The 22,210-nt window shown below is 50.5% G+C and overlaps 2 protein-coding genes across 4 annotated transcripts in view; one reads left to right on the top strand and one right to left on the bottom strand.

Annotated features, from left to right (window-relative positions):
- The window catches only part of SYMPK (symplekin scaffold protein), a 42,583-nt gene extending 31,737 nt beyond the window's left edge, over positions 1 to 10,846 (bottom strand). For all 3 annotated transcript variants that reach the window (XM_012446669.2, XM_012446671.2, XM_012446670.2), the window contains exons 1-6: positions 10,774 to 10,846; positions 3,182 to 3,304; positions 2,968 to 3,033; positions 2,500 to 2,553; positions 2,332 to 2,405; positions 412 to 538 (exon numbers count right to left, since the gene is read on the bottom strand). In XM_012446669.2, coding sequence (XP_012302092.1) covers positions 412 to 538; positions 2,332 to 2,405; positions 2,500 to 2,553; positions 2,968 to 3,033; positions 3,182 to 3,286 — 426 coding nt within the window. In that variant the 5' untranslated portion in view covers positions 3,287 to 3,304; positions 10,774 to 10,846. The remainder of the gene's footprint in view (positions 1 to 411; positions 539 to 2,331; positions 2,406 to 2,499; positions 2,554 to 2,967; positions 3,034 to 3,181; positions 3,305 to 10,773) is intronic.
- Positions 10,847 to 12,006: 1,160 nt separating this feature from the next.
- FOXA3 (forkhead box A3) lies at positions 12,007 to 21,514 on the top strand. The gene is made up of 2 exons (XM_012446668.2): positions 12,007 to 12,206; positions 19,696 to 21,514. Exons 1-2 carry the CDS (start codon positions 12,138 to 12,140, stop codon positions 20,683 to 20,685), a joined length of 1,059 nt encoding a protein of 352 aa, XP_012302091.2. The 5' UTR covers positions 12,007 to 12,137; the 3' UTR covers positions 20,686 to 21,514.
- Positions 21,515 to 22,210: the final 696 nt, after the last annotated feature.

Genomic DNA, 22,210 nt, shown 5'->3' with positions numbered 1-22,210 from the left:
TAATGTACATCACACCACAGTGTTTGCTTTCACTCAGAGTCCATAATCAACATTTATGTGATTCATTAATTAAGGTCTGCCTCCCTCCTTGAGTTATGAGCACTGTGAAGGCAGTAATCTGTCTTTGTCACTGCTATGTCTCCAGCATCACCTAGCCCAGGGCTGAGCACAGAGGACATGCTCAGGGAACGCTTGTTGAGTGAATAAATGGCTAGATCAATGGAAGGAATGATATTTAAGTGCAAATTCCTGACCCAAGCGACATTAGATCTCCGTGTTGTCTGTTCTCACAGATCAACAGCACATCTTGCTCACAGAGTCTGATCGGATGCTGGGTTTGAACCCCAACATATCCGTTTGTCAATGAGACCTATCAGGCAGGATGGCCCTGGGTGGGGAGGGGGCTCTCACCTGCAGGGCCACCTTGTAGAGCTGGGTCATGGTAAGGATGGCCTTCTTCACCACATTCACATTCTCGTCCCTCAAGAGCATGTTGAGGTTTGCAATGAGTTTCAGCAGTAACTCAATGTCTCGCTTACTGAGGGATGAAGAAAAAAGGGGTGAGGTCAAGGTGGTCTCAGGGCAGGTGAGAGGAGCCTGAGGTTCAGGAGGAAAGGCAAATCAGGGGCCTGTCTCAGAGGACCGGAATGACACATCTAGAAGCTGGGAACGGTGTTTGGCGCCTCCAAAATGAGCCGCTCCTGAATCCCCTATCTAGAGTGGTCCTGCAACCCCAACTCCTTTGCTCTCTCAGGGGCCTGCTGTTCACATAAGGGACAGTAGGGCCAGACAACTGTGTGAATTTGGACAATCGACTTCACCTCATTTAGAATAATAATATCTATCTCAATTGTTTACGCAATTTTGGGGGAAAATTGCAACAATACATATAAAGTGCTTAGAACAGTGCCTGACATACAGAAAGCATTCAGCAAATACCAGCCATCATTACTTGAAAGCACTTTGTTTTATGTAATTACTAGTTTTGCTTGCCTCAATCTGAGGGCTCAAAAAGTGGGGACCCTTTCCTAGCTTAGCAACAACCCCAGCAGGGTCATTTTCATTGAAAAAAATGAAGGGCCTCCATTAAATGTCTGTTCAATGAATAAATAAGAGCTCAGCACAGAATTCAGAGCATACATTACAATCCGAAAAATTAATTAAATCAGTCAAAAAAATATGAAACTTAGCTGTCAGCTACGTGAAGGCAGGAATAATACGTTTTTCTCACTGCTGTACTACAGTCTAACACGAATGCCTGAAACAACAGCAGCCACATGGTATATATTTGCTGAACAGACTTCTTACAAATTTAGAAAATTTACCACAAATTCTGCTAGTAAATGGGGAGACAGGATATTTGGGCTCTGGCATCCATTGCAGACATGAGTTAAAATCCCAGCCTCGGCCAGGTGTGGTGGCTCATGCCTGTAATCCCAGCACTCTGGGAGCCTGAGGCAGGTGGATCACCTGAGGTCAGAAGTTTGAGACCATCCCAGCCAACATGGTGAAACACCCATCTCTACTAAAAATACAAAATTAGCAGGGCGTGATGGTGGGTACCTGTAATCCCAGCTACTTGGGAGGCTGAGGCAGGAGAATTGCTTGAACCTGGGAAGCGGAGATGGCAGTGGGCCAAAATCATGCCATTGCACTCTAGCCTGGGCAACAAGGGTGAAACTCTATCTCAAAACAACAACAACAAAAACAAACAAACAAAACAACAACAAACAAAATGAGCTGACTGTAGTGTCAGGTCCCTGTAATCCCAGCTACTCCAGGGACTGAGGCACAAAAATCTCTTAGCCTGGGAGGTGGACGTTGCAATGAGCCGAGATTGTTCCACTACACTCCAGCCTGGATGACAGAGCAAGACTCAGTCTCAAAAAAAAAAAAAAGAAAAGAAAAAAGAAAAAAAGATTACAAAATAGCTAATTTTGTTATATGAATTTCAATTTAACTAAAAAGAAAAGAGAAGCAAGGGAGCCAGAGAGAGCCCACTGAAGTCATTGGGCGGGAGGGAAGGGGGCTTGGACCTGCGTAGTGGCACAGGAAGTGATTGACAAATGGTCAGATGCTGCATTTATTCTCAAAGCAGAGCCCGCAGTCCTTAGTCATGATGTAGATGTGAAGTGTGGAAAAAGCAGAGGAATCACAGATGACCCCAGGGTTTCAATCTTAAGTATCTGCTGGGGAATCAGTGTGCATTAGAGAGAGAAAGGGTCTGGGAAGAGGAGGGCAGGACTCTCAGTGGTGGTCTCCAGGTCAGGCCAGGAGCTGAAGGCTGCCTCCAGTAAGAATGCTCCCGGGGCTCCCTGCCTCGTCCCATACCATGCCTCCTCGATGAAGCCGATGACAAATTTTCGCACTTCGATTGACTTGTCTGCTTGGAATGCGATGATCTCCTGCCAATGTCAGAGACAAGGCAGATCAGGGCTACACCAGAATCCATCCCCTTTCCCCTATACTATATCCCTTTCTTTTTTAACAGTCACTCACGTCCAGAAAGTTATCCAGTAGTGTGGGGTCTTTGTTGATGATCAGTTCCTGGACCTGGAAGGAGATTGGGGGTGGGGAGGAGGAATACCCATATAAAACCAGGGGCCAATAGAGTCTAGGGGAAGACAGCAGATACACTCATTTCAATGCCTGGCTCTGCTGCTCCCTACCAAGGGTGCCAAGCCCTGAGCATGGTCTCTGAACCTCAGTTTGCTCTTCTATAAAACGAGACTCTTAAACATCACCTCACAGGGATGTTAGAAGGCTATGAGATCCTACAAGGCACAGGTCCTGGTAGACAGTTAGGACATGACACAGGAGCACAGGCTGGCACAGCACTGAGCACCGTGGCTGGCATGCACTGCGTGTGTAAATGTGGACGCTGGTGTTATTGCCAGTGTCTTCTTTCTCAGGTTCCCAGCTTCCTCCCTTTGTCCTGATCGGCCCAGGATGCCACCAAGCCCTCACCTGTTTAAGCACTGTGATCTTTGAGTCATTGGTAATCAGCGCTGCCTGGTTCAGAAGATCCACCACCTAGAAGGAGGGGGAGGGGCAGGGGATAGCTCCAGTCCAGTCCGGCCCAGTCCAGCCCCCTCGACACTCCCAGGGCTCTGCCACCTAAATGTGGAGTGTCCAAAGCCAGGCGCTGTGCTGCCTCACTCCAAGCCCTACCCATGCTCACCCTCTCTGAAGTGGTCATGCCATCAATGCCCGGCCCCTCCTCCTGAGTAAAAAACTGTGATGCCACGCTCCGGCGGGTGACGCTGTCCCCACTGCTGCTTGCCATGCTGTCGGCAGGTCGTCCCTGGGAAAGAAGAGGATGCGTCAAGCTCAGGGGACCAGCAGACGGGCTGGGCTGGATTGTCACCCGAACACTTACAAAAAGGGCTCAAGCCTCCTTCCTGACCTGTAACTCCCCAGTCAGGCCTTCTGAAGCCTCTCTCCCTTCCAGGGTCTGTCTCTGGCTTATGGATATGTGCATGGGGGTTACGGATGTGTGCATGGAGGAGACTATCTCCCAAGGCAGAGGCAGAAGTCTAAGCCTCACCTCTAGTGCTTTACACAGAGTGGGCCAACCACAAACATCTGCTGAATCACGGGCCACATGAATGTGCAAGTCACCTTGCAGTCTCCATGCTTCCCGTCTCTTCATCTGGGATGTGCCTGAGGCACCAGAGAAAACTTTCTTTCTTTCTTTTTTTTGACAAAATTTTTTTCGGTCACCCAGGCTGGAGTGCAGTGGCACAATCGTGGCTCACTGCAACCTCCACCTCCTGGGTTCAGGTGATTCTCCTACCTCGGCCTCCCGAATAACTGGGATTACAGGTGCGTGCCACCATGCCCGGCTAATTTTTGTATTTTCAGTAGAGATGGGGTTTCACCATGTTAGCCAGGCTGGTCTCGAACTCCTGACCTCGAACTTCCACCTGCTTTGACCTCCCAAAGTGCTGGGATTACAGGCGTGAACCACAGTGCCTGGCTCAGAGCAAACTTTCAAAAAACACAGCTCTGAGGAATACCAGTCAGAGTCGAGCACACAGTAGGCACTCAATACATCAGAAAAGGCCTGCTTCAATAAATGATGTTTCAGCCGCTCTCTAGAATACTATGAAGCTGTTTTTAAAAGGGAGGAAGGGGGCTTTTAGGCATCTATCACGGTCACACTGGCAAAACTATGAAATGATTAACACAGCAGGATATGCCACTTACAAAACTATTGATAATAGGGCCGGGCGCGGTGGCTCACGCCTGTAATCCCAGCACTTTGGGAGGCCGAAGCGGGTGGATCACGAGGTCAAGAGATCGAGACCATCCTGGTCAACATGGTGAAACCCCGTCTCTACTAAAAATACAAAAAATTAGCTGGGCATGGTGGTGCATGCCTGTAATCCCAGCTACTCAGGAGGCTGAGGCAGGAGAATTGCCTGAACCCAGGAGGCGGAGGCTGCGGTGAGCCGAGATCGCGCCATTGCACTCCAGCCTGGGTAACAAGAGGGAAACTCCGTCTCAAAAAAAAAAAAAAAAAAAAAAAAAACTATTGATAATAAAGCCTAGAAGCAACCCAAGTGTTCTCTTTTTTTTTTTTTTTTTTTTTTTTAAAGATGGGGTTTCACCATGATGGCCAGGCTGGTCTTGAACTCCTGACCTCAGGTGATCCATCCACCTTGGCCTCCCAAAGTGCTAGGATTACAGGCGAGAGCCACCGTGCCCGGCCCTACCCAAGTGTTCTCAAATAGAAAGACTGGCTGAAAAACACTGCTATACATAAGAAAAGACTATAGGACTTCAACACTTGTGAAAAGAAGTGAAAAAATACACATATATATTTATATATAAATAAATGAAAAAAATACTATGGAACTGTAACAAGAAACAAGGAAAAAAACAAAAGAATGAGAAAAATCTCTAGACACTGATAGAGAGTGCATATATGAAGTGAAAACAAGCAAAGCGGAAGACAGTGTTGACTATATGTTTGTATCCTAAAAAAAAAAAAAAATGGGGCCAGGTGTAGGTGCTCATGCCTGTAATTCCCAGCACTTTGGGAGGCTGGAATGTACAGACCGCTTGAGCCTAGGAGTTGGAGAGCAGCCAGGGCAACATGGCGTAATCCTGTCTCTGCAGAAAATACAAAAAACCAGCTGGGTGTGGTGGCACACCTGGTAGTCCCAGCTACTCAGGGAGGCAAAGACAGGAGGATCGCTTGATCCCAGGAGGCAGAGGCTGTAGTAAGCCAAGATTGGGGCTACTGCACTCCAACCTGGGCAACACAGTAAAACCTTGTCTCAAAAAAAAAAAAAGAAAGGGAAAAAAATATATACATACGTTAAAAAAAAAATTCAAAAGGATAAACCAAAAAGCAGCAGAGAAGGGAAACAGGGTAAAAAAAAAAAAATGGGTAAGGCTGGGTGTGGTGGCTCATGTCTGTAATCCCAGCTACTTGAGAGGCTGAGGCAGGAGAACTGTTTGAACCCCAGTGGCAGGGGTTGCAGTGAGCCGAGGTGGCACCACTGCACACCAGCTTGGGTGACAGAACAAAACGCTGTCCCAAAAACAAAACAAACAAACAAACAAAAAAAACAAAAAATCTCAGGAGGGTAAAAATGATTTTAAAAAAACCATATATATGGGTTTTTCTTGAGACAGTCTTGCTCTGTCACTCAGGCTGGAGTAAAATGGTGCGATCTTGGCTCACTGTAACCTCCGCCTCCAGAGTTCAAGTGATTCTCCTGCCTCAGTCTCCTAAGTAGCTGGGATTACAGGCACCCACCACCATGCTTGGCTAATTTTTTGTATTTTTAGTAGAGATGGGGTTTCGCTATGTTGGCCAGGCTGGTCTCAAACTCCTGACCTCAGGTGATCTACTTTCCTCAACCTCCCAAAGTGCTGAGATTACAGGCATGAGCCATGTGCCCAGTTGAAAATGATGTATTTTTTGAAAATAGCTATTTACAGTAGTATCACATGGTAGGTGTCTGCTGAATGAGAGCCAACAGCCTCTTCCCTAGTTTCCCTGCTGCCTGTCACTCCCGTATCTTGCTCAGAGTCAGGGACAATGTCCCCACCAAGGCCTACAATAACTTATGGCATCTGGCCTCTTCTTCCTCTGCCTGCCTCTCCCCACTTCCCTCCAGCTCTCTGCTCCACCCACTCCGGCCTCCTTGCCGTCCCGTGAACATGCCAAACATGCCCCTTCCTTGAAGACTTTGGGGCTGTCTTCCTTCTGCCTGGAATACTCCTCCTCCCAGATATCAGCACAACTCCTTCCCTCCTCATTTCCTTCATTTCTTTTTTTTTTGTTTTTTTAAAGATGGGGTTTCACCATGTTGGTCAGGCTGGTCTTCAACTCCCGACCTCAGGTGATCCGCCCGCCTTGGCCTCCAAAGTGCTTGGATTACAAGCGTGAGTCATGACACCCGGCCCCTCATTTCTTTCAGAAGTCTCCAATCACATGTCTCTGCAGTAAGACCTTCCCTGATGACCGTATTTCAAATTTCAACTCCGTCTCGATCCATGTGTTGCTTTATTTTTCTCCACGGCATTTATCATCATCACACACTACATAATTATAAACTCCACAAGGACAGTGATTGATCTATTTATTTAAAATCATTTTTTGGTAGAGACGGGGTTTCGCCATGTTGCCCAGGCTAGTCTTGAACTCCTGCACTCAAGCAATCCACCATCCTTGGCCTCCCAAAGTGCTTGGGATTACAGGTCTCAGCCAGCGTCTCCAGCCTAGAACAGTGACTTTGTTTCTTTACTTTTTATATTCCCAGCATGGAAAAGTGCTTGGCATCTAGTAGGTGCTCAATAAACATCTGCTGAATGAATCAACATTCCCACCAAAGGGTCTCCCCAACTACTGGGCTCAGTATTCCTGCCCTTTCACTCTTGAATCCTTGAAAATTAATACCTATACTTGTTGTGCTCTTTCCCCTTTTCTCACTACTGCACTTAATAAAGTCTTAAAAAAAAAAAAAAAGGCCGGGCGCGATGGCTCACGCCTGTAATCTCAGCACTTTGGGAGGCCAAGGCGGGTGAATCACGAGGTCAAGAGATCGAGACCATCCTGGTCAACATGGTGAAACCCCGTCTCTACTAAAAATACAAAAAATTAGCTGGGCACGGTGGCACGTGCCTGTAATCCCAGCTACTCAGGAGGCTGAGGCAGGAGAATTGCCTGAACCCAGGAGGCGGAGGTTGCGGTGAGCCGAGATCGCGCCATTGCACTCCAGCCTGGGTAACAAGAGCAAAACTCCGTCTCAAAAAAAAAAAAAAAAAAAAAAAAAAAGGCCATGGTGTGGTGCTCAATCCTGTAATCCCAGAACTTTGGGAGGTCAAGGTAAGCGGATCACTTGAGGACAGGAGTTTGAGACTAGCCCGGTCAACATGGCAAAACCCCATCTCTACTAAAAGTACAAAAAAATTAGCTGGGCATCGTGATGCATGCCTGTAATCCCAAATACTTGGGAGGCTGAGGCAGGAGAATCACTTGAACTTGGGAGATGGAGCTGAGGTCACACCATTGTACTCCAGCCTGGGTGATAAGAGGGAAACTCTGTGTCAAAAAAAAAAATATATATATATATATATACACACACACACACACACACACACACATATATAGATAGATAGATAGATTGATTGATTGATAGATAGAACACTTAAGATGTGCTAAGCACAGTTCTAATAAACATATTAACTCATTTAAACCCCAGACACCAAGGTTTAAATGAGTTAATATGTATATTAGAATTAACATACATGAGTTAGGTTTTTGTTTTTGTTTTTCGTTTTTTTTTTTTTTGAGACAGGTCTGTTTCACTCTGTTGCTCAGGCTGGAGTGCAGTGGTATAATCTCGGTTTACCATAATCTCTCCTTCCCAGGCTCAGGTGATCCTCCTGCTTCAGTTTCCCAAGTAGCTAAGACTGCAAGCGAATGCCCAGGTAATTTTTGTACTTCCTGTAGAGAAGGGTTTCACCATGTTGCCCAGGCTGGGAGTTATTATTATCATTATTATCACTTTGAGACGGAGTTTTGCTCTTGTTGCCCAGGCTGGAATACAATGGTGTGATCTCAGCTCACTGCAACCTCTGCCTCCCAGATTCAAGCGATTCTCCTGCCTCAGCATCCCAAGTAGTTGGGATCACAGGCATGTGCCACCATGCTCAGATAATTTTGTATCTTTTTTTTTTTGAGACAGAGTCTCACTCTGTCACAGTGGCATGATCTCGGCTCACTGCAACCTCTGCATGCTGGGTTCAAGCGATTCTCTTGCCTCAGCCTCCTGAGTAGCTGGGATTATAGGTGCGGGCCATCATGCCCAGATAATTTTTGTATTTTTAGTAGAGATGAGGTTTCATCATGTTGGCCAGGATGGTCTCAATCTCTTGACCTTGTGATCTGCCCGTCTTGGCCTCCCAAATTGCTAGGATTAAAGGTGTGAGCCACTGCGCCCAGCTGATTTTGTATTTTTAGTAGAGACAGGGTTTTTCCATGTTGGTCAGGCTGGTCTCAAACTCCCCACCTCAGGTGATCCACCTGCCTTGGCCTCCCAAAGTGCTGGGATTATAGGCGTGAGCCACCACGCCTGGCCCTGGAAGTTATTATTTTTAATCTTCACTTTTACAGATGAGGAAATTGAAGACTAAGGAGGTAAAGTGACCTGATCAAAGGCACACAGCTTGTAAGAGGTAGAGCCAGCAGCATGGATGAATATCTTCCTTACCACTATGCTGTAGTACTGTTTATGTGAAAGGAATTGTTTTTCACCCCCAGGTCTGTTTATGTAAGCCAAGGATCATGGCCACCTGACAACCAGCATACTCAATAAACCGGCCAGGCACGGTGGCTCATGCCTGTAATCCCAGCACCACTGCACTCCAACCTGGGAGACAGAGTGAGACTCTGCCTCAAAAAAACAAAACAAAAACAAACACAAAACCCCATAATAAACATTTCCACTTTTTTTCATGATGATAATACATCCAGATCTACCAAAATATTTTACCGTTTCATTCTTCTTCTACTTTTTGGTTAATGCTTTCAGTTTTTGTTTTTTGAAACACACTTATACAAAATTCTCCTGCAGGAGCTGGATTTTATGCAAAAAAAGGAAAAAAAAAAAGAAAAAACCCCATATATACATATTTCCCTTTCTTTTGTAAAAAGAACATATATAAGCCAGGCTTGGTGGCTCAGGCCTGTAATCCCAGCACTCTGGGAGGCCAAGGTGGGCAGATCACTTGAGGTCAGGAGTTCAAGACCAGCCTGGCCAACACAGTGAAACCCCGTCTGCACTAAAAATACCAAAATTATCGAGCGTGGTGGCACACATTGGTAATCCAGCTATTCGGGAGGCTGAGGCGGGAGACTCAATTGAATCAGGGAGGCGGAGGCTGCAGTGAGCTGAGATCGTGCCAGCCTGGGCGACAGAGTAAGACCCTGCCTCAAAAACAAAACAAAACAAAACAGAACATACAATAAACACTAACCTCCACTTCACTTGTTTTCTCTTAATACCTTAATATATATGTTGGAGGCCACTATATCAGTGTATAGAGATTTTCATCTACCTCATTCCTTTCTAGAGTTGCATAGTATTTTTTTATGTGGATGTATTATAGTTTCTTTCAGCCAGTCTTATTTAAGAACATTTGGGGCCGGGCGCGGTGGCTCACGCCTGTAATCCCAGCACTTAGGGAGGCCGAGGCGGGTGGATCACGAGGTCAAGAGATCGAGACCATCCTGGTCAACATGGTGAAACCCCGTCTCTACTAAAAATACAAAAAATTAGCTGGGCATGGTGGCGCGTGCCTGTAATCCCAGCTACTCAGGAGGCTGAGGCAGGAGAATTGCCTGAACCCAGGAGGCGGAGGTTGCGATGAGCCGAGATCGCGCCATTGCACTCCAGCCTGGGCAACAAGAGCGAAACTCCGTCTCAAAAAAAAAAAAAAAAGAACATTTGGGATGGGTGTAGCCTTTTGCTATAATGAACAGTATCACTGTTTCCCTTTCCCTCTCGGTGTACTCGGAGAAGAGTGGTACCCTGCCCTACTGCCACCTGAGAATCAGACGACTGCCCTGTTTCCCCAGACTGGCCCTAGGAGTATCTTTCATTCATTCAACGAGCATTAGCGCCACAGGCGTGATTGGCGCTGTGCTGGGATCACAGTGGCGACAGAGACAAACCCAGTCCCTACTCTCATGGAACACACGGTCACAGACATCATAAAACAGCACACAGATAAGAGTCGGATAACAAATTAGACCACATGTGACATGAAGGAACAGGGACCGAAAGGAGCATTTAACAGGAGGATTTCGGGATGGAAGGCAGGGAAGGAGAGCTTCGCAGAGGAAGTGACGTTGGTGCCGAGACCCAAAAGATGAATGGGGGTTAGCCAGACAGAATGGGTAAAAGGATGTTGCGGGCAGAAGGGACAGCCTGTGCAAAATCTCCGAAGCGGGAAAGCACATAGCAAGTTTAAGGAACCGAAAGGCCAGGGCGGCTGTGAGAGGCGGGGAAGAAGCAAAGAGGCCGAGTTGAAGCCGGCGAGGTCTGAGGGGCGAATACGCCAGGAGGCCACGTTGGAACTTTGCCCGAGGGCACTAGGGAGCCAAAGAAGGGTCCTGAGCAGGGAAAGAAACACGGGTCGCGAACACCACTGTTCCCTTCTCCCTACAGTGGCGCCATCCCCACCCGCGCCCCTTTTTCTTTAGGTGCCTCCTCCCTTTGTCCCCGGGCCCTTACGCCGCCTCCCTCTCACCGCGGCTCCGGCCTCCGTCCCCCTCGTGCCCCCTCAGCAGCGCCTCTTCCTAGACGCCGCCGCCGCCATCTTCCGTTCGCCGCCGGGAACGGTGCGCACGCGCCACACAAGCAGGGCCGCCGGGAAATGGAGTCCAGACTACAGCCCGACCCCTCCCATGCCTCGCACCGTGCGAGCGGTCTTCTGCGCGCCTCCATAATAAGGCAAGCGGCCCCTTCATTTCCTGCCCTGGGTCTCTATGTCTTCTGGGAAATGTAGTCACTTGGGAAGCACAGGACGGAAAGGGAGCTAGAGCATTCTGGGAAATGAAGTTCTCAGTGGTGCTGAGTCCCTGGACGGCTGGCTGATATTGCAGAATGGGGAGTCTGGGCAGCGAAGCTCCTGGTCTTGGAAGGAAGGTGGTGTGTTGCCCTAGTGGGGTCTGCGCAGAGGCCCCGATCACCTCCACCTTTGTTCTTGACCCTTTCAACAGTCTAAAGCATTTCCTTTTCTTTCTTTTTTTGAGACGGAGTCTTGCTCTGTCGCCGAGGCTGGAGTGCAGTGATGCGATCTCGGCTCACTGCAACCTTCGCTTCCAGGGTTCAAACGATTCTCCTGCCTCAGCCTCCCGAGTAGCTTGGATTACAGGCATGCACCACCCTGCCTAGCTAGTTTTTGTATTTTTAGTAGAGATGCGGTTTCACCTTCTTAGCCAGGCTGGTCTTGAACTCCTGACCTAAAGTGAACCGCCCGCCCGCCTCGGCCTCCCAAAGCCCTGGAATTTCAGGCGTGAGCCACCGCGCCCGGCCAAGTTGAAGCATTTCTAGCCGTCGGAAGCCTCAGTCTTCCTGTCTGTCCGATGGGGATGTGATTTCGCTTACGGGTCTTTATAGTCGCATAGAGGCCCTAGCGCTCTGATTCCCCTTTCTTCCGCGGTGTTCATGCATGGCTCTGGCTCTTCGTCCTCTCCTGTTGAGATGATGAAACCCCCTGCGGTAGAAAGGCGCCAGAGTTCTGCCCTCGGGGCCCTTGGTATCTGCAACGTCTCCACCGGCAGCTCCCTCACTCCTGAATCACCCCCAGCTGTCGCGTCCCGGGGCTGCGGTCCCCGGCGCCTGAGGTCTGTCTCCTGGCAGTCCCGCAGGGGGCGCCCCAGTCCAAGAGCGCCGCCCTTGGGGAGGCGGGAGGGGAGCCCGGGGCGGGCGAGGGCGGGGGTGTCCCAGCTATAAAGCGTGGCCACCTCCCGCGGCGCTCGGGACAGCCGTACCCCGGGCGGTCGGACGGGCGGGCGCTGGTGGGAGCTCTGGCCGTGCCCACGGAGAGATCCACAGCGCTCCGTTCCCCCGGGGCCGGAGCGGGGGCGGGTGGGGGCGCAAGCCCAGGGGATGCTGGGCTCGGTGAAGATGGAGGCCCATGACCTGGCCGAGTGGAGCTACTACCCGGAGGCGGGCGAGGTGTGTCCTCGGGGATGGCGGAGCGGGAAGTGGGGGGCAGGTATCGGGCTGTGGGCTCACATGGAGCAGGGACTGGGTGTGGGTTCAAATGGGCGCAAAGGCATCTAGTTGGGCAGCCGGGGAACTGGGGGCGCGGAGACCAGGTGTGGGAGTCAGGGACCCAGGACGAGGCATAGATGGGAGCCCTGTTAGGGCAGCCTCGCCGCGGCCGGGGCTTAAAAATGGAAGTCAGGAACATTTAGCCAAGGGTCGGGTCACACCTTAAACCTGGGAGCCGGGTGTTGGGGGCCCCCAAAAGCCAGGGATTTAAATGAACCAATCAAAGATAGGAATCAGAGTTCCAGGGTAGGGGACAGGGTGGGGGGATTCAGGATGTGAGGTTCAAAGTTGGAGGGAAAGAAAGACTAAAAGATGGAGGAGGAGTCACCATTAAGGGAAGAGTGAGGTGGGAGCTCAGGGCCAGCATACAGTGTTAAAGAACTGGGGTTCGGGGGTGAGGATCAGCTGGCGATGTAAGGTAGGGTCAGAAATAGGGGCTGGTGTTCGGGGTAAGAGATGGGGCGCTCAGAGATGAAGCTTCGTTTCGGGAGTCCGAAATAACAGGTGGCTTAGACTTGGGCATCTAGGAGCAGAAGATGTGGCCGTCCGCATTGGCAGGAGAGGGGCCGATCTCCATCCCCCAGCCCCAGCCCGACCCTACCCCTGACCCTCAGCAGGGACTCCCCAAGTCGGAAGCTGGAGAGTTTTAGATTATGCACCTTCCCCTGCTCCTTGCCATCCAGCAAACTCCAGCTATCGCTAAAGTTCCCATCCAGTCTCACCTCAGACAAGGCTTCCCTGGAGTAGGGGGTGGGGGCATGTCCTAATTCCCTCACCCCAGCAGACAGAAAGTCCTTCCCTGAGTCTGACTCACATTCCTCTTGCTGCAAGGACTCCGACACCTTAGCTAACTCACTCTATAATCAATGTTGTGAGGTTGTGGGGGCTGGGGGTTGGGGTCTCTGTCTGAGAATGATGGGGTCTGGACACTTGGACTTCTAACCTGGAAGGGGACTGTGAGCTTGAAGTGGGGTGTGCGGCAGGAATGGCTGGGTTCTTCAAGGAGTCAAGATCTGGTGGCTGCGGGGGCCCCAGTGTGCCTGAGTTTTGGGTCTGGGGCTTGAAACTGTAGGGTGGGATTCCTGGATCCCCAGGCCTTCAGGGCTTGGCACGGTGCCCGGGAGGGGCCAGTCCTGGGTTTGGAGAGGTGTGAGGTGCACGTGGGGTGGGGCAGGGCCAACTGGGGAAGGGATTGGGAGTGTTGAGAGGTGGAGTCAGGGTGGCTGGAGGTATCAGTTGAGAGATGTGGAAGGCAGAGACCTTCCCTGTGGAGGCTTCCAGGTCGTGGGGGGTGATCCCAGCTGGACCTCTGAAGAACTCAAAGTCTGGGGACCCGATTTAAAGGAACCAACTACAGACCAATTGTACAAACCAACTACAGATGTTTTAGGGGCACATCTTAAGTAAATGACGGGGGTCTAGGCAGGAGGAGTTGATATTTGGGGCACAGTCTGAATAGATCCAAGTTTAGGGGACAATTTGTATGGAAATTGTGTCAGAAATTGAAGGATAGCTGGCACGATGGCTCACACTTGTAATCCCAGCACCTTGGGAGGTCGAAGCAGGAGGATCACTTGAGCCCAGGAGTTCGGGGACGGCCTGGGCAACATAGGGAGACCCTGTCTTTACAAAAAAAAAAAAATTTTTTTTTAATTAGCCAGCCATGCCTATAGTCTAAGCTACTTGGGAGGCTGAGGTGGGAGGATGGCTTGAGGCCAGGAGGTAGAGGCTGCTGGGAGCTGTGATCATACCATGGCACTCTCGCCCGGGTGACAAAATGAGACCCTCTCTCAAAAATAATAATAATAATAGTAATAGAGGGACAGTCTGCAGGTAATAAGCATTTCGGGGCATATTTTGGAAGAGTCAGTATGTGCAGGAATGGAAATGGTTGGGGGGTACTGTCTGAGGCTCTTCCTGACCTTCCCATCAAGTGAGGCCACCTCTTCCCCTTGGGTCAGAACAATGGGGAGAGAAATATCTACACTCAGCCAGCAAATGAGAACTGAGAGGGTCCCCAAACTACTTCTTGCCCATAGCACCCTCCGGCTGGGGTGACATTAACACTCGGGGAACTTGCTGTCTGCAGGGAACTTGGACAGCTACCATCCCAGGATAGCCCTGTTGGCCTCAGGTTCTTGCAGATTAGCTGATCCAGCTGCTCCCCCGTTTTTGAGGTGGAAACTCGGAAGCCCCACACGCAGAAGGCTGGGGTCCTGGGTTGGGTCTGGGACTAGAAACTTGGCTTCTGGCTTCACTCTGCCTTCCTCTGCTCCGTCACACCCTTCTCCAGAGACAATAAGGAAATGAAAGAGGAGAAATTCCAGTCTCCTGGTGTGGGGGTGCAAGTCCCCCGAGGGCTTCCCCCCAATCTCAGCCCCACCCTGGCAGGGGAGATCCGGCTCAGACCCGGACACCAGGGGTTCATCCCACCCCGAGGTGTGGGAAAGCCTAGGGTGGATTAGGGCAGCTGGAGTGCTTGAGGTCAGACCTCAAGGAGGACTTCCGGGTGGGTGGGGAGCCAGAAAGGAGGGACCTGGGGTCCCTATCTGTCTTACTCTGCAATACCAGAGAGCCTGACTGGGTTGGCGAAATGGGGGTGGGTGTATAGGGGGATTTGGAAACTCTGTGGACCCCTCTGAATCCATCACCTTCTCACCTCATCTCTTTTATTCTGGGGAGGGGCCCGAAGCCACCAACCAGGGGGAGAGCCTGAGTGGAGGAAAGGAATAACTATGGCTGCAGTTTCACTGTGAGACTTGAGGTGAAGGGGAATGAATTTGATGAAGGGAGGGAGGGAGGGAGGGAGGGAAAGAGAAAGATAGATAGATAGGTAAGAAGATGGTGGCCCCGCTCGGGGGCTCGTGACTGTCATCTCAGCACTTTGGGAGTCTGAGAAGGGTGAATCACTTGCAGTCAGGAGTTCAAGACCAGCCTGGCCAACATGGTGAAACTCCATCTCCACTAAAAATTTAAAAATTAGCTGGGCGTGGTGGCTCATGCCTGTAATCCCAGTTACCTGGGGAGGCTGAGATGGGAGAATCACTTGAACCCGGGAGGTGGAGGTTGCAGTGAGCTGAAATCGAGCCTCTGCACTCCAGCCTGGGCAAGAGAGTGAGACTCCATCTCAAAAATTAAAAAAAATAAAAAGAAAAAGAAAAGGACAGGAAGATGGACTGCAGGAGGAAGAGAGGTGGGAGTGGGAGGAGGTGGGAGCGGAGTAGGGTAGAGTGGGGTAGTGAGAGAGTGCCAAGGAAGGGAGAAAGAGGTGGAAGGCTGGAGAGAGAGACAAGATCAAGGGGAAAGAGAGATGGGAGAGGACTGGAGAGGGGTGGGCAGGAAGAGCAAAAGAGGTTGGGGAGGAGATGGAAGGGGAGACAATGTGGGGTGGGGAGGAAGATGGGAGACAGGAAGATGGGTAATGGTACTAAGACAGGTAACACAAAGGCAAAAATAGCCAACAGAGATTCAAAGAGATACGGTGAAAGAGCTCCATGGAGAGACATGAAGAGAAAAGAGCAGATTTTTCCAGTGGAACTGAGACTTAGGGTTGAGTTGGTTGACCCCTCTCCCTGATTCCCTAAGCCACCCTGGCAAGACTCATTTCTCTCCGGACCTTGTGACCTGCGGAAGTCTACAGTGGTAGGGCCAGGCACGGTGGCTCACGCCTGTAATCCCAGCACTTTGGGAGGCAGAGGCAGGTGGATCACCTGAGGTCAGGAGTTCGAGACTAGCCTGACCAACATGGCAAAACCTTGTCTTTAGTAAAAATACAAAAATTAGCTAGGTGTTGTGGCACGTGCCTGTAATCCCAGCTACTCTGGAGGCCAAGGCTGGAGAATCGCTTGAACCTGGGAGGCGGAGGTTGCAGTGAGCGGGGGTCACACACTGGATTCTAGCTTGGGCGACAAAGGGAGACTTCCTCTCAAAACAAAAACAATAGAAGCAGCTGGGTGTGGTGGCTCACGCCTGTAATCCTAGCACTTTGGGAGGCCGAGGTGGGTGTATCACCTGAGGTCAGGAGTTCAAGACCAGCCTGGCCATTACAGTGAAACCCCATCTTAAAACAAACAAACAAACAAACAAAAAACAATAGAAGCTTATGGTAGTGGGAGACGAGGCGGTATCCAGTTAACTCACATTTGGTGGCTCTAGTCAGTGCTATGTATAGCAGAACCCCCCACCCACGCAATGCCATAAGACCCCAGGCCTCGGAGGAGGCAGTGCGGAAAGTTCCAGATGGAGGATGGGGGAGAGAGGGTGGGAGACAGTGGTCAAGAAGGGGTAGGTAGATACAAAGAAACAACCCTCTAACATGCCTTTTTATGGCATTTTCTGTTCACTGTTGTGTTCCTGCTAGACTGTTAGCACCATGAGGACAGGCATTTCTGTCTGTCCTAGTCACTGCTTTTATAGCATGACCCACAACAGGTCTGGAGCCAGACTGCCTGGTTGCAGAATCCCAGTTCTGCCCCCACTCTTGCTGTGTGACCCCGATGACCTCTCTGGGCCTCTCAGCTAGTTGAGCTGTAAAATGGGCATCATCATAACACCTCCTCCTATAGTATGGTTGTCAAGATTAAAGGAGATCATTCTTGTGAAGTGCTTGGAGCAGCGCCTGGCACGGAGCCGCCAACTGATAAATATGGGTTGAATGAATGAAAGAATATACAGAGGGTTACTTAGAGAGGCATTGCAATAGCCACCGTGTTCCATTGAGCTAAGATGCACCTTTTTCCACTATTTAAACGTTTCCAGAAATCGGATACATCTTCCAGTCAGTGGTGTCCAGTGATTTCAACTGTCTTTCCCATTTGTATTAATATATAAAGTAATGCTGCAGCTTCCAGAGAAGTCTTAGATTTGAAGATATATAGTAAATAGATAAATAATATTATTAGGTTAAAAAGCAATTTCTGATATTCAAACACTTTTATTTATAAATACAGTAATTTTTTATTTGTATTTTTATTTTTTTTGAGATGGAGTCGCGCTCTGTCACCCAGGCTGGAGTGCAGAGGTGCAATCTTGGCTCACTGCAACCTCCACCTCTGGGTTCAAGAGATTTTCCTGCCTCAGCCTCCTGAGTAGCTGGAACTACAGGCACCTGCCACCATGCCCAGCTACTTTTTGTATTTTTAGTAGAGACAGGGTTTCCCCATGTTGGCCAGGCTGGTCTTGAACTCCTGACGTCAAGTGATCTGCCTGCCTTGGCCTCCCAAAGTGCTGGAATTACAGGTGTGAGCCACTGCATCCAGCCTAAATACAGTAATTGTATAAGCTAAAAGACTGAAGAGAGTTACACATATATGTTAGATTATTAGAGAGTTATAATCACTATTTATAATTCCTAAACTTGAGAACTGCTGATTTATCTAATAAACCAACAATTCTTAAGTTTTTTGGTCTCAGGACCCCTATTTTTATTTTTATTTTTATTTTTTTGTGAGATGGAGTCTTGCTCCGTTTTATAGGCTGGAGTACAATGGTGTGATCTCAGCTCACTGCAGCCTTCAACTCCTCGGCTCAAGCGATCCTCCTGCCTTAGCCTCCTGAGTAGCTGGCTGATTTTTGTATTTTTGGTAGAGACAGGGTTTCGCCATGTTGCCAGACTAGTCTTAAACTCCTGACCTCAAGTAATCTACCCTCCTCAGCCTCCCAAAGTGCTGAGATTCCATTGGGAGGCCAAGGCAGGAGGATTACTTGAGGCCAGGAGTTGAGAACAGCCTGGGCAACATGGTGAATCCCCGTCCCTACTAAAAATACAAAAAATTAGCAAGGTGTGGGGTGCATGCCTCTGATTCCAGCTACTTGGTAGGCTGAGGCATGAGAATAGCTTGAACCCGGAAGGTGGAGTTTGCAGTGAGCCAAGGCTGTGCCACCGCACTCCAGCCTGGACAACACAGCGAGACTCTGTCTCTAAATAAATAAATAACCTGGGTGTGGTGGTGCATGCCTGTAGTCCCAGCTACTTGAGTGGTTGAGGCAGGAGGATCACTTAAGCCCCAGAGTTTGAGGCTACAGTGAACAGTGATTGCACCACTGTACTCCAGCCTGAGTGACAGACTGAGACCCTGTGCAAAAAAAAAAAAAAAAAAAAAAAAAATTACTGAGGAGCCCAGTTTCTGTTGATGTGGGTTATGTCAATCTACATTTTCCATATTTAAAACTAACACTGAGAAATGTTAAAAACTTGTATTAGTTCATTTAAAAATAGCAATCATTTGTTAGTGTAAAAGCATTTTTATTAAAAGAACTATATTTTGGCTGGGCACGGTGGCTCATGCCTATAATCCCAGGATTTTGGGAGGCCAAAGTGGGTGGATGACGAGGTCAAGAGACTGAGACCATCCCAGCCAACATGGTGAAACCCCATCTCTACTAAAAATACAAAAATTAGCTGGGTGTGGTGGTACACACCTGTAGTCCCAGCTACTTGGGAGACTGAGGCAGGAGAATCTCTTGAACCCAGGAGGCGGAGATTGCAGTGAGCTGAGATCGCACCATTGCACTCCAACCAGGCGAGGCGCTGTCTCAAAAAACATATATATATATATATATATATTTCAAAAAATTTAGTCAAAAGAGTGGCACCGTTTTCCATTTTTGCAAATCAAGTCTGGCCCAGTGGAAGACAGCTGGATTCTCCTAGCTGCTTTTGCATTCTCTCTGTTGGAATATGAACACCCTCTGGAAAGCTCCACTGTACGCTTCATGAGAAAGGGAGTGGAAAGGGCTAGTAATAACTTAGCATTGCCGGGCATGGTGGCTCATGCTTGTAATCCCAGCACGTTGGGAGGCCAAGGTGGGAAGATCACGAGGTTGGGAGTTCAAGACCAGCCTGGCCAACATGGGGAAATCCTGTCTCTACTAAAAATAGAAAAAAAAAAAAATAGCTGGGCATGGTAGCGGGTGCCTGTAATCCCAGCTACTCACGAGGCTGAGGCAAGAGAATCGGTTGAACCTGGGAGGCAGAGGTTGCAGTGAGCCAAGATCGCACCACTGCACTCCAGCCTGGTCAATAGAGCAAGACTCCGCCTCAAACAAACAAACGAAAAAAGCATTATTTCGAAAATAGTTTTTACTTTGTCGACATCCTCAAAGGATTTCAGAGACTCCCCTGGGTGTCCCAAACCCTGGAGAAATACTTCAAGCATGATCTTGAGTGTATGGGAGCATGGTGGGTGGGAAACAGGGTGGGGAGGGCAGGGAGTGTATCCAGGGAGTGAGGAGAGACCTTGAGAGACAGCTTTCTGCAGAGAGAGGTAATGATGGAAGGGCTCTGTAGTGGAGGCAAGACGGACAGCCAGCCAGACACGCAGTGGATCCTGGGATCCTTCACTGACCAGCAGAGTGGAGCCCCACTGACCCCTTTCATCTTTCCCTGTAGGTCTACTCTCCGGTGACCCCAGTGCCCACCATGGCCCCTCTCAACTCCTACATGACCCTGAACCCTCTGAGCTCTCCCTATCCCCCTGGGGGCCTCCCTGCCTCCCCACTGCCCTCCGGACCCCTGGCCCCCCCAGCCCCCGCAGCACCCCTGGGGCCCACCTTCCCAGGCCTGGGTACCAGCAGTGGTGGCAGCAGCAGCTCAGGGTACGGGGCCCCGGGTCCTGGGCTGGTGCACGGGAAGGAGATGCCGAAGGGGTACCGGCGGCCCCTGGCACACGCCAAGCCACCGTATTCCTACATCTCGCTCATCACCATGGCCATCCAGCAGGCGCCGGGGAAGATGCTGACCTTAAGTGAAATCTACCAGTGGATCATGGACCTCTTCCCTTACTACCGGGAGAATCAGCAGCGCTGGCAGAACTCCATCCGCCACTCGCTGTCTTTCAATGACTGTTTCGTCAAGGTGGCGCGCTCCCCAGACAAGCCTGGCAAGGGCTCCTACTGGGCCCTGCACCCCAGCTCAGGGAACATGTTTGAGAACGGCTGCTACCTGCGCCGCCAGAAGCGCTTCAAGCTGGAGGAGAAGGTGAAGAAAGGGGGCAGCGGGGCCGCCACCACCTCCAGGAACGGGACAGGGTCTGCTGCCTCCACCACCACCCCCGCTGCCACGGTCACCTCCCCGCCCCAGCCCCCTCCTCCAGCCCCCGAGCCTGAAGCCCAGGGCGGGGAAGATGTGGGGGCTCTGGACTGTGGCTCGCCCCCTTCTTCTACACCCTATTTCACTGGCCTGGAGCTCCCAGGGGAGCTGAAGCTGGACGCGCCCTACAACTTCAACCACCCTTTCTCCATCAACAACCTGATGTCGGAACAGACACCAGCGCCTCCCAAACTGGACGTGGGGTTTGGCGGCTATGGGGCTGAGGGTGGGGAGCCTGGTACAGTATACTACCAGAGCCTCTATTCCCGCTCTCTGCTTAATGCATCCTAGCAGGGGTTGGGAACATGGTGGTGGGTATGGCTGGAGCTCTTGAGGCCTGATGCTTCTGGTGACACATCGCTTGCCCCACTGGTTAACATCCGGCTTGGTCTATTACTTACTGTAATGACTGCCATCTCAGTGGGCATGGTGTGGATTCACTGGGTACTGTGACAACCACCGTCAATACATCTTGGAGGCCCCCTGGGTACTGTGAGGACTGCTACATTGATTCGTGTTATGGCTGATCCACCGCATGGTTTGATGGCTACCAACTTGGTTGGCCCTTTGGGTGTGATAGTGATACCATTTCAGTGCCATCGTTGGCCCATTAGGTGCTGTGCCCACTTCTTTTTTGGTGTACTTGGCACAGTGGGTGCCAAGTTGGCCACCATCTACATAACACCTTTTTTGGCCCATTGGGTGCTTTGATAGCCATCATGCTGGGTGAGTGACGATGTTGGGGCCATCACGTACCGTGGTGGCCGCTGCAGCTCCATGTTGGCCATGTCATCACCATTCTCTTTGGCATGGATTGGGTGAGGGATGGAGGTGAGAATATTCCTTGGTTTTCTCCGAAGCCCATCCTGTCCCCCAACTCCGGTCCAGGAGAAACCAGAAAAGGCTGGTTAGGGTGTGGGGAACTTCTACCGAAGTCTGATTCTTGCCCGGGAAGCGGGGTACTGGCTGCGTTTAATCATTAAAGGTACCATGTCCGCCTCTTACTGAATGTCTCCTTTCCTTGGCTAGTGGGCCCTGTGGGGCTTGAACACCTGAATTTCTGTTCCTCTGTCCCTTCTGCTTCCTGCCCCCAAGAGCCGGCTGCCTCCGGGGGAGGAGTTGGGGGAGGCATCGACCTGACCTTTGGCTCTTTGCTGTCCCTGACCCTAAGGACAGTTTGCTCACAGATAGCAGCCCCCGCAGCAGTGGGGCCAGAGCAGAGGGGGAGGTGGTGCTGCAGTGACCAAGGCCATCTCCCCACCCCCACCTCCCAGACACACACACAGACCTCTACCTCTGAGGCTCTGGAAGCCTAAGGGCCGAGCAATCTTTGGCAAAGCTGGGGAGGAGGAAAAAGGACAGATGAGGTGTCAATTCAGCCACTGGAGTTGGTGCACGTGTCAGAGTTTATCTGCGCACGTGTGCGTGTGTGTGGGGTCCTCATGGCCTACTGCTGGGTGTTGTCTAGTCACCCAGGCTGGAGTTCAGTAGTTGATCTCTGCTCACTGCAACCTGCGCCTCCCGGGTTCAAGCGATTCTCCTGCCTCAGCCTCCTGAGTAGCTGGGATTATAGGCACACACCACCACGCTTGGCTAATTTTTGTATTTTTAGTAGAGACAAGGTTTCACTATGTTGGTCAGCCTGGTCTCGAACTCCTGACCTCAGGTGCTCCGCCTGCCTCAAGCCTCCCAAAGTGCTGGGGTTACAGGCGGGAGCCCCAGCCCCCAGCCAGGGTGTTGTCTATTGTTGCTATCCCTTGATTATGTGGGTTTGCGTATCTGTTCACACTCTGGGTGTGTGCTTACTTGCCCTGGA

This window comes from Aotus nancymaae, unplaced genomic scaffold (genome assembly GCF_030222135.1).
Source record: "Aotus nancymaae isolate 86718 unplaced genomic scaffold, 86718_ANA_hifiasm-v0.15.2.pri h1tg000028l, whole genome shotgun sequence".
NCBI lineage: Eukaryota > Metazoa > Chordata > Mammalia > Primates > Aotidae > Aotus > Aotus nancymaae.
The sequence above is the reverse complement of the archived record's forward strand: the minus strand, read 5'-3'. Positions and strand labels throughout refer to the sequence as shown.

Bases quoted from the DNA above. Each gene is read 5' to 3' on its own strand.
- FOXA3 (XM_012446668.2), top strand. From the start codon at position 12,138: ATGCTGGGCTCGGTGAAGATGGAGGCCCATGACCTGGCCGAGTGGAGC. The intron at 12,207-19,695 runs GTGTGTCCTCGG...CTTTCCCTGTAG, and splicing joins ACTACCCGGAGGCGGGCGAG to GTCTACTCTCCGGTGACCCC.